The 12,304-nt window shown below is 41.0% G+C and overlaps 1 protein-coding gene across 1 annotated transcript; it reads left to right on the top strand.

The window, feature by feature from the left end:
• Positions 1-4,945: 4,945 nt before the first annotated feature.
• KCNF1 (potassium voltage-gated channel modifier subfamily F member 1) lies at positions 4,946-7,135 on the top strand. The gene has a single exon (XM_075200501.1). The coding sequence runs from the start codon at positions 5,445-5,447 to the stop codon at positions 6,906-6,908; it is 1,464 nt and encodes a 487-aa protein (XP_075056602.1). The 5' UTR covers positions 4,946-5,444; the 3' UTR covers positions 6,909-7,135.
• The last annotated feature ends 5,169 nt before the right edge of the window (positions 7,136-12,304 follow it).

Here is a 12,304-nt window from a genome sequence, read left to right as displayed (position 1 = left end):
CCCAGTGGCTTACCCCACTTAGACTCTCATGGGGATTTGTGGTGTCAGACAATGCCAGTAACATTGTGCGGGCATTAAATATGGGCAATTTCCAGCACGTCCCATGTTTTGCCCACACCATTAATTTGGTGGTGCAGCATTACCTCAAGAGTGACAGGGGTGTGCAGGAGATGCTTGCGGTGGCCCGCAAAATTGCTGGACACTTTCGGCATTCAGCCAGTGCCTACCGCAGACTAGAGGCACATCAGAAAAGCTTGAACCTGCCCTGCCATCACCTCAAACAAGAGGTTGTGACGCGCTGGAACTCCACCCTCTATATGCTGCAGAGGATGGAGGAGCAGCAAAAGGCCATTCAGGCCTACACAGCCACCTACGACATAGGCAAAGGAGTGGGGATGCGCCTGAGTCAAGCGCAGTGGAGACTGATTTCCGTGTTGTGCAAGGTTCTGCAGCCATTTGAACTTGCCACACGAGAAGTCAGTTCCGACACTGCCAGCTTGAGTCAGGTCATTCCCCTGATCAGGCTGTTGCAGAAGCAGCTGGAGAAAGTGAGGGAGGAGCTGGTAAGCCATTGCGATTACAGCAAGCATGTAGCTCTTGTGGATGTAGCCCTTCGTACGCTTTGCCAGGATCCGAGGGTGGTCACTCTTTTAAAGTCAGAGGAATACATTCTGGCCACCGTGCTCGATCCTCGGTTTAAAGCGTATGTTGTGTCTCTGTTTCCGGCGGACACAAATCTACAGCGGTGCAAAGACCTGCTGGTCAGGAGATTGTCCTCTGAAGAGGACCGTGACATGCCAACAGCTCCACCCTCATTTTCTTCCACATCTATGGCTGCGAGGAAAAAGCTCAGTTTTCCCAAAAGAGGCACTGGCGGGGATGCTGATAACATCTGGTCCGGACTGAAGGACCTGCCAACCATTGCAGACATGTCTACTCTCGCTGCATTGGATGCTGTCACAATAGAAAAAATTGTGGATGATTACTTTGCTGACACCATCCAAGTAGACATGTCAGACAGTCCATATTGTTACTGGCAGGAAAAAAAGGCAGTTTGGAAGCCCCTGTACAAACTGGCTCTATTTTACCTGAGTTGTCCCCCCTCCAGTGTGTACTCGGAAAGAGTTTTTAGTGCAGCGGGGAACCTGGTCAGTGAGCGGCGAAGGAGGTTGCTTCCTCACAACGTTGAAAAAATGATGTTTATAAAAATGAATAATCAATTCCTCAATGAAGTACAGCACTGCCCTCCAGATACTACAGAGGGACCTGTGGTTGTGGAGTCCAGCGGGGACGAATTGATAATGTGTGATGAGGAGGAAGTAGACACTGTAGGGGGAGAGGAATCAGAGGTTGAGGATGAGGACGACATCTTGCCTCAGTAGAGCCTGTTTAGTCTGTACAGGGAGAGATGAATAGCTTTTTTGGTGTGGGGGCCCAAACAAACCAATCATTTCAGTCAAAGTTGTTTGGTAGGCCCTGTCGCTGAAATGATTGGTTTGTTAAAGTGTGCATGTCCTATTTCAACAGCAGACCTCTCAACTGCAGCTCATCCCTCCTCTGCGGGGATAATGTCTCCTGTGCTCTGACACGTCACTCTGTGTACTCTCAGCCTCAGGATCTGACACTACAGCTACCATGCCTCTTGTAGCAGCCCTCACTCCAGGGCCTCTTCCATGTGCAGTGTCCCCCTCTCTCTTGGGTTCACTATAGTGGCATGGAGTTCTCCCCCTCATCCAGGGCACACATTCCTTGCCCTGGCTCAGTCACCACGCTCAGACTTCCAGGCAATGCTGGGGGAGCCTGGGAGCTTCCACCCCAGGTCCCCAGCTACAACTCTCCTCTCCTGTGTCTTCTCTCTCTTTCTGACACTTGAAAGATCGTGCCTTTAAATGAAAAAGTCAGTCTTGATTGCACGACTATGTGCAAGTGCAACAGGGACATTTTTTTGGGTTTACAAAGTCAAACAGTAACACTACGACCCTGTCTGTCTGGGGTCTGTCAATGACGAATTGTCTGGAGCATGTTTTGAGGAGGTATTGTGGCCCCGGTATCAAATTGGGTACCGGGGCCACCCCACTATGCAGTCCAGATACTTGTTTGGTGGAATTCTGACACGTGGAGGGTGTATTTATTTTATTGTGGCCCCGGTATCAAGTTGGGTACCGGGGCCACCCCACTACGCAGTCCAGATACTTGTTTGGTGGAATTCTGACACGTGGAGGGTGTATTTATTTTATTGTGGCCCCGGTATCAAGTTGGGTACCGGGGCCACCCCACTACGCAGTCCAGATACTTGTTTGGTGGAATTCTGACACGTGGAGGGTGTATTTATTTTATTGTGGCCCCGGTATCAAGTTGGGTACCGGGGCCACCCCACTACGCAGTCCAGATACTTGTTTGGTGGAATTCTGACACGTGGAGGGTGTATTTATTTTATTGTGGCCCCGGTACCAAATTGTGTACCGGGGCCACCACACTACGCAGTCAAGATAGATAGATGCGTATCATAGATAAAGTACATTCAGTGGTGTGGGGCAAATTGAAAAATATTCAAAATGCACTGACATTATCAAAAACAAGAGGTTGTCACATGCTAAAACTCCAACATGTATATGATGGAGAGGATGGAGGAGCAGCCGTATGTGTAGTGTAATGCAGACCTGTTGAAGGTTTTTTATATATTTTATTGTGGTGCCCAGTGCCCACTCCTCTACGCAGTCCAGGTACATTTATTGGTGCGAATCAAACAAGTTGATGGTTTTCTTATTATATATATTGTGGTGACCCACTCCTCTACGCAGTCCAGGTACATTTATTGGTGCGAATCAAACAAGTTGATGGTTTTCTTATTATATATATTGTGGTGACCCACTCCTCTACGCAGTCCAGGTACATTTATTGGTGCGATTCATAAAAGTTCAGGGTTTTTAAGATATTGTGGTGACCCACTCCTCTACGCAGTCCAGGTACATTTATTGGTGCGATTCATAAAAGTTCAGGGTTTTTAATATATTGTGGTGACCCACTCCTCTACGCAGTCCAGGTACATTTATTGGTGCGAATCAAACAAGTTGATGGTTTTCTTATTATATATATTGTGGTGACCCACTCCTCTACGCAGTCCAGGTACATTTATTGGTGCGATTCATAAAAGTTCAGGGTTTTTAAGATATTGTGGTGACCCACTCCTCTACGCAGTCCAGGTACATTTATTGGTGCGAATCAAACAAGTTGATGGTTTTCTTATTATATATATTGTGGTGACCCACTCCTCTACGCAGTCCAGGTACATTTATTGGTGCGATTCATAAAAGTTCAGGGTTTTTAATATATTGTGGTGACCCACTCCTCTACGCAGTCCAGGTACATTTATTGGTGCGAATCAAACCAGTTGATGGTTTTCTTATTATATATATTGTGGTGACCCACTCCTCTACGCAGTCCAGGTACATTTATTGGTGCGATTCATAAAAGTTCAGGGTTTTTAATATATTGTGGTGACCCACTCCTCTACGCAGTCCAGGTACATTTATTGGTGCGAATCAAACAAGTTGATGGTTTTCTTATTATATATATTGTGGTGACCCACTCCTCTACGCAGTCCAGGTACATTTATTGGTGCGATTCATAAAAGTTCAGGGTTTTTAAGATATTGTGGTGACCCACTCCTCTACGCAGTCCAGGTACATTTATTGGTGCGATTCATAAAAGTTCAGGGTTTTTAATATATTGTGGTGACCCACTCCTCTACGCAGTCCAGGTACATTTATTGGTGCGAATCAAACAAGTTGATGGTTTTCTTATTATATATATTGTGGTGACCCACTCCTCTACGCAGTCCAGGTACATTTATTGGTGCGATTCATAAAAGTTCAGGGTTTTTAAGATATTGTGGTGACCCACTCCTCTACGCAGTCCAGGTACATTTATTGGTGCGAATCAAACAAGTTGATGGTTTTCTTATTATATATATTGTGGTGACCCACTCCTCTACGCAGTCCAGGTACATTTATTGGTGCGATTCATAAAAGTTCAGGGTTTTTAATATATTGTGGTGACCCACTCCTCTACGCAGTCCAGGTACATTTATTGGTGCGAATCAAACCAGTTGATGGTTTTCTTATTATATATATTGTGGTGACCCACTCCTCTACGCAGTCCAGGTACATTTATTGGTGCGATTCATAAAAGTTCAGGGTTTTTAATATATTGTGGTGACCCACTCCTCTACGCAGTCCAGGTACATTTATTGGTGCGAATCAAACAAGTTGATGGTTTTCTTATTATATATATTGTGGTGACCCACTCCTCTACGCAGTCCAGAAAGATACCTTGTTGCAACGTTTTGGACTAATAACTATATTGTGAGGTGTTCAGAATACACTGTAAATTAGTGGAAATGCTTGTTATTGAATGTTATTGAGGTTAATAATAGCCTAGGAGTGAAAATAAGCCCAAAAACTTGATTTTTAAACTTTTTATGTTTTTTTCAAAAAAAATCCGAATCCAATACCTTAAATCCGAACCGAGACCTTTCGTCAAGTGTTTTGCGAGACAAATCCGAACCTCAAAAATAACGAAAATCCGGATCCAAAACACAAAACACGAGACCTCAAAAGTCGCCGGTGCACATCCCTACTGACAATACGCATTTCAGCAACAACTATTATAATTTCTAAATGGTGATTTTCTTAATTCTTCCTGTCAATTTCGCCCTCTCCCCTTCTACCTTCCTCTCTATTTACACAGTTGTACACCAGATATGCTTTTCTTTAGTATTGTTGTATTTCGGTTCAGATATTCTCCATTAGTCCCCATGCACCATGCTGTAGAGCCACTCTATCTCCCTCTCTGCCAGCATACCCAGGAGGGGGGGAAGCCTTATCCGTGACGTCACGCTGGGATTCCTGTTATGCTCTGATACAGTCTTGGAAAAAGCCAGAGCAACTTTCCCCTGCACAGTCAGCTACTGCCAGGTGGAGCTTCCACATCAAAACCAGGATTCTCTGTGTGTGTGTGCGCCTCATCCAGAGTACTACGGAATCTGCTGGGCGCTGTGTTTTTGAGAATTAATGTCTTCTCATCACAAGAAACACCCTGTTGATCGTTTTTATCATTTTGCATCAATAAGTGCGAGGGATTTATCAGTGCGGGAAGATCAGATACTGGGTCTATGGATTCACTAGAGAGCAGAACAGCCTTTGGGTAGGAGAGCGCACCTGCTGAATGAGGATTCCTTCTAACCTCTTATTAAACAGATTCTTGTTGCATTCATGCACTGGAATAGACTGAGCTGTATGCACTGTGGAGGATATTCTGCGATGTGACCAATATTGACTTATTCATAAGTCTTCCTAATACTCTACCTGGCTGGTAAGGTCTTTAGAGAAATACAATATTCTGCAAACTTTTTGGATCATAAGTGATTTTCATTTTAACCCAGAATGATCTGCGGCTCCAGCTTTGAAGAGTTGAATGGGAGTGATTCAGACTGCAGTGAAGAGGAAGGAATTATAGTCAATGTCGGGGGTATTAGGCAGATCCTGTATGGCGACATCCTGAACAGGTACCCAGAAACTAGGCTGGCAGAGCTGGTGACCTGCTTGGCTGGGGGATATGATGCCATATTCTCTCTCTGCGATGATTATGACCCCGGGAAGAGGGAGTTCTATTTTGACAGGGACCCTGATGCCTTCAAATGTATAATTGAGGTTTACCACTATGGGGAGGTGCACATGAAGAAGGGAATATGCCCCATTTGTTTCCAGAATGAAATGGAGTTCTGGAAAGTGGACTTGTGTTTCCTGGATGACTGCTGCAAGAGCCACCTGAGCGAGAAGAAGGAGGAACTGGAGGAGATAGCCAGGAGAGTCCAGACCATCTTGGATGATCTGGGAGTGGATACAACTGAAAGCCGGTGGAAAAGGTTCCAGAAATATATGTGGAAGTTCATGGAGAAACCAGAGTCCTCTTACCCTGCTCGGGTCACTGCAATCCTATCTTTTTTCTTCATCTTGATCTCCTCCGTTGTCATGTGCGTGGGGACCATTCCTGAACTGCAGGTGGAGGACTCTGAGGGAAATCACATGGAACACCCTACTCTAGACAATATAGAGACAGCATGTATAGGGTGGTTCACCTTGGAATATATACTAAGACTCATTTCCTCACCGAACAAACTACACTTTGCCCTCTCATTCATGAATATAATTGACGTGTTGGCCATCCTGCCCTTTTATGTCAGCCTAATCCTGACACACCTAGGGGCAGGTATGATGGAGCTGACTAATGTTCAACAAGCTGTCCAGGCACTTAGAATCATGAGGATCGCCAGGATCTTCAAGCTTGCCCGTCACTCTTCTGGACTACAGACTCTAACCTATGCTCTAAAGAGCAGTTTTAAAGAGTTGGGTCTCCTTTTGATGTACCTTGCAGTAGGGATCTTCGTTTTCTCCGCCCTGGGCTATACAATGGAGCAGAGTCACCCAGACACCTTGTTTAAGAGCATCCCTCAGTCCTTCTGGTGGGCCATCATCACCATGACCACAGTTGGATATGGTGATATCTACCCTAAAACCACTCTAGGCAAATTAAATGCAGCTACCAGTTTTCTCTGTGGCGTGATCGCTATAGCTCTCCCCATTCACCCCATTATCAATAACTTTGTGAAGTATTACAACAAACAGAGAGTTTTGGAAACAGCCACCAAACATGAGCTGGAGTTAATGGAACTTCACTCTGGTGGTGGGGATCTGGGAGGGATCAGACGTGACACCGGACGTTCTAACCAGGTGTCAGAAGAAGATGTATCTTTCTGGAGCCACTTAAAAGCCTCCCATAGTGACACGTTCATCCCAGCCCTAAGAAAGGAGAAGCATCACAGAACAAGACTGCAAAGCTGCAAATAAGATACAATGCTCCTCACAATCCGGTCCTCACAGACATTACTGTATATATATATATATATATATATATATATATATATATATATATATATATATATCTCCATGAACAAGGAAACAAGGGGTGCTATGAAAAGAAACTGGACTCTTAAACATCCTCATATGTACCAACCACGTGGTATTAACAAAATCCATATATGACATTAAATAAAGAGCTTCATGCATCGACTTTATTATGCGTCTGTAAGAAGAATTCATTCAGCGCTATAATTGTCCCATGTTCATGTTTACATGCACCTATACATAATTAAATCCACATTTTCCATTCAAAGAAGATTGTGATCTACGTCTAATTATAACAAATGGATTATGTAGGGTTACACTTAACTGGAGATGCGATGTAGCAATACATTATTCATGATTAGTATGTTTTACAAGAGACCTTGTTTCTGAATGGTGATTTATTTTGAAATCAATCTTGGCTCTTCTCAATAAATAGGGGTATGCTTAAGAGATACTTTTTTATTTTATATTGCATGGTTTTGACAAGCACAACTTCTACTGTTTTTTAGGACATTGTTGCCACTGGGTAGCGCTAGTCTGTTGTTTAATTAAGAAGTATATTTCAGAGTGATGAATGCACAGCTCCGATTACATTTATATCGACAAAATGTGCAGACTAAGATTTGAGAGGTTAATTATGGTAATATACTGTATAGGTAGGAAATCTGTGACTTGCCAGCTGTTGTGGAACTACAAGTTCCAGCATGTCCTGGCACTTGTCCCAAACCAGCTAGAGAGCCAAAATCTGATATATAATGTGCATATTCATTTTTGAACTACCATCCCCAGATTGCAGTGAACATTAGAATAATGATCTTGATTTTAGTATTTAATATTATTTATTATGTTACAATGTTACAAATAGCATTAACTCTGTAAGCAGTTTTACGGGTTTTTTTTGCTACTGGAGTCTAACATGTAACAGTATAGAATACAGCCAATTCGGTTTTTACCATAATCCTAAAAATAAAACCATTTGAAATCATAAAGAGCATTTTATTTATACATAGTGTGCAGCTTGTGCGTTGGGAATAGAGCAGTTAATTATTAATTGTAGCATCTGTAAACCTCTAGGGCTAGGATAGGAAAACATGAAGAGTGATCTGGATTAAGGGTTTACAAAATAATTTCATCATATAGTATTTCAGGTTTAATTCAGTAAGCTACATTATACTGTTTTGGAATTGTAATGAATTGCAGAAGTGCTGCTACAAGGTCAGAGATGCGATCAGCTGATAATTAGAAAATCCCTAATAAGTGGAATTTTCTACTGAACCTTGTTTTATATTGATATATATTATACCTACAAACACTAGCATCAATTGGTGTCTGTAAAAATAATAATGAGAAACTCCATGCAATTTCCACAACGGTGGAATAATTTGCTTCTCTTATATTTTAATTAATATTTTACCTGTCTTCTGTTTTATTAGGTAGTTTACAATTATAGAGGTCTACTTATATGCAAGACAGAGATTTGATATATACTGTATACGAAGATATGGCGATGTTATATCTGTAACACATACATAATGTATTTAGGACGAGCAAAATATGTTCTCACAGTCTTGTCCTTTGTAGTTGGGTACACACTGTGATGATACTTATTATTATTATTATTTTACTAGATCAATTTGTAACTATGAACTATTTTATGTAACTAAAATCATAACACAAAATATTTAATCCCACAATTTAAAAAAAAGTCAAACAATATGCTTAATACATTGTTTAATATCCTGTTACAGCATTGTTGTGCCAAAGAAGATAGGCAGAGATATGTATAAGCTAGAAGACTGGACTCATCTTCAAGGTGATGAACTAACATGGGTGCAGGTTGTAAAGGTCCACTATTCCATAGTAGTCATTTGACAATAGGCTTTTATGTGCCAGTCAGACCAATGAAAACTCAACACTGATTGGTTACTGTGAGTTATTGCACATTTATGTATTATTATTATTATTATCACCATTTATTTATATGGTGCCACTAATTCCGCAGCGCTGTACAGAGAACTCATTCACATCAGTCCCTGCCCCATTGGGGCTTACAGTCTAAATTCCCTAACATACACACACAGACAGACACACAGACTAGGGTCAATTTTGTTAGCAGCCAATTAACCTACCAGTATGTATTTGGAGTGTGGGAGAAAACTGGAGCACCCAGAGGAAACCCATGCAAACACGGGGAGAACATACAAACTCCACACAGATAAGGCCATGGTCGGGAATTGTACTCATGACCCCAGTGCTGTAAGGCAGAAGTACTAACCACTAACCACCGTGCTGCCCACTTACCTTGTAATATACCACCAATACTGCTGCAATGGAGGTTCCGATCATCATCATCATCATCAACGCTTAATTTATATAGTGCTAGCAAATTCCGTAGCGCTTTACAATTGGGAACAGACACAGTATTAAAACAATACTGGGTAACACAGACAGAGAGGTAAGAGGGCCCTGCTCGCTAGTCTAGATGTTTGGTAGAATCTGTTGAATCTAGTGTAAACCATGGCTTCCTACAGGCTTATGTCTGCCCTGTCTCTTACTTCAGGTGCTTGCAACTCTCAAATCAAGTCCTAGATTGTGGGGCCCCATTATAATTCTGGTCCCAAAAGTGCAGAATTGGGGTCGAGAGGAGCAATCCACATAGGTAAAGGGGAGCATGGGGGTTGGAGATTCTGAAGAAAATGTTCAATGTAAAGTAGAATTTATTTTTAAATGCATGGATGTAACAAGTTTAGAATGTGCATAGGATGTGTAATGTACATCAGTCCAGGCAGAGGCTGTAGTGGTTGTAGGAGGCTCTGTGATGTCAGTTCAGAGCTGAAAGCCCAAAAGGGGATTCACTGCACATGAACTGGCCCCAAGCATGCATTGGCCCCCAGCAAGCTCAGAATAGCAGAATGGGGGGCATATAACTGAATGACTCGTATTATCAGAACCTCTCTAGTTTTTGCTATGGGACCTGATAAGTTGTATGTTGCGTCACATTCTACCGTAATAGGGCCACCTTCTTCTGCCGAGTCATGTCAATTTACAGCCTACTTTAATATTGGCTTCTTACGATACCATTCTGCCAGCCTGGATGAGTGGGGTGCATCTGTAAAAAAATTTTTTGGCTGGTCTAACTTCTATCTTCAATACCACTTACTTCTACTGCTGATTGGGTACAGTAAGTGATGTTCAATTACAGAGTCATATCATCTACTTCCAGAGTCAAAGTAGAGTCATAACTCACACCACCAATAATAATGGTGACCACTATTTATGGGGGTGCAAGTTATGTCTCTTCTGTTCTCTGGAAGGAGAAGATCTGATTTTTTTTTTTGTTGTAAATTGTCAGAATTGTCAACCAGTCTACTTTGTATTGTATGGTCGTAATTCAGGCTCGCAATGTTTTTACAGTGCCGGAAAGCATTGCAGTCATATCACACATCCACACTAATGGCTTTCAGAAAAAAAAATTACCATTAGAAATACAAGGAGCTTTCTGCAGCTGTGACTTCCAATCTTATGATATCGCTGCGCTCAATAAAACATTATTTTGTGAAGAGCTATATATTATGGAGATTATACTGTATGTAGTTTTATCATTTTTGCTTTTACTTCTAAGGTGGCATGTTTAGACCTATAGAGAGACAGGTTAACTCTTTGTCCAAGAGAACCTCTGCTCTTTCAGCAATTATCAAATGGCTTTTTAAGTAGGAAACATGATCTAGACAGTTAGACGATGTCGCTGACAAAGTATTGTGATTGTCCTCATGTAAAAAGAGGAAGTTGACTGTCTTATTTTTGCTCTTTGCTAAAGATAAAAGAGAGACATAATAAAGTGTCTGTATATGTTTCATACAAATTAAACCAGAAAGCAGGTATATTATATACATATAGGGCCTGATTCATTAAGGAAAGTAAAGAATGAAAAATGAGTAACTTTACACCTTGGCAAAACCATGTTGCATTGGAGGGGGAGGTAAAACACTACTATATGTTGGTGCTATATAAATAAATGTTGATGATGATGATGAATGTGATGGCAGATTTATAGTTGGGGTAGGGCATGTCCTATATCATCTTTAAATTTCAGTGTAAACATAAAGCTATCAAGTATTTGTGATCAGTTTACAACTGTTTTATCCACAGTTCCCACTAAAGAGCACGTCTGGGGCCCTAATTTGCTAAATGCAAACTTTATAAAATTAAAAGTGGCAGTAGAAATGTCAAATTGGGTGCTATCTAATAGAGCATAGATTATATTTAATGTAGAGGTAAAGGAGCAATTGAGGTATACGGTTAAAGGTAATATTTGACTTGAGTTTCAATAAAACAGTTTGTAAAGCAACTATAAAAAAAGCAAACCTATGAATTTTTGAAGGGCAAAGCAAAATCAGTTTAGAGAAACGTAACTGGAGAAGTGTACTCTTAAATAGAAGCGAAGAGAACAACATTAATTCTTTATTTTATTTTAAATAAATACTGCAACAAATACATTGTGTATGGCATCAATATTTTCAGGAATAATATTTTATGAATTAAGAACATACTGCATGTTATAAGGGAAAACAAGAACACGGAAACTAGAAGGGATGGAAAATTCCTTATGAAAACACATTTAGCAAAATATGTATAAAGGACATTTTCACCCATGTGTGCTGAAGGAACTAATTTCAGATGTTTGCAGACCATATTGCACTTTATATTTATGGATTCTTAACCTGGTCAGGGCCACACACTTAGCAGAATGCAGATGTGGTACCAATCTTCAGAAATGTAACAAAATAAAACCAAGACATTATAGGCCTGTGAGTTTGACTTCAGTTGTGGTTGAATTATTTGAATACTAAAGCTTGCTATTCTGAAAAATATTGTAGAAAATACTTTGATAACACAAGGTCAGCAGTGTTTCTTGAAGGTCCTATTCATGCCTAACAAATATGATCAAATTATATGTGGAGGTATGTTTCTTATCAGATCTCATTGGTAGTGCAATTAATGTGACATATTTGGATTTTGCAAAATCATTCAATACTGTTCCAAATATCAGTCTGGTAAATACAACAAGCGTACTAGAGAAAAATATATATACATGGCTGGAGAAAGCATCTGCTCCTGTTATGCTCAGCCACTACAATAGAGTACAACTGGAGAAAACTAAGATGAAAAAGGACTTAGGAATAGTAGTTTTCAGAAAGCTGAGTAATGCCTCACAGTGCCAGGCAGTGAATGCAAAGCCAAATAAAATCCTAACACTCATAGAAAGGGAGTGAATGCATATGATGTACACATAGTATAACCATTGTATAGGTCACTACGTTTAATACATCTTGGATACG

Source organism: Mixophyes fleayi, chromosome 3, assembly GCF_038048845.1.
Source record: "Mixophyes fleayi isolate aMixFle1 chromosome 3, aMixFle1.hap1, whole genome shotgun sequence".
In the NCBI taxonomy this organism is placed as follows: domain Eukaryota; kingdom Metazoa; phylum Chordata; class Amphibia; order Anura; family Limnodynastidae; genus Mixophyes; species Mixophyes fleayi.
This window is presented reverse-complemented; position numbering and strand designations above follow the sequence as displayed.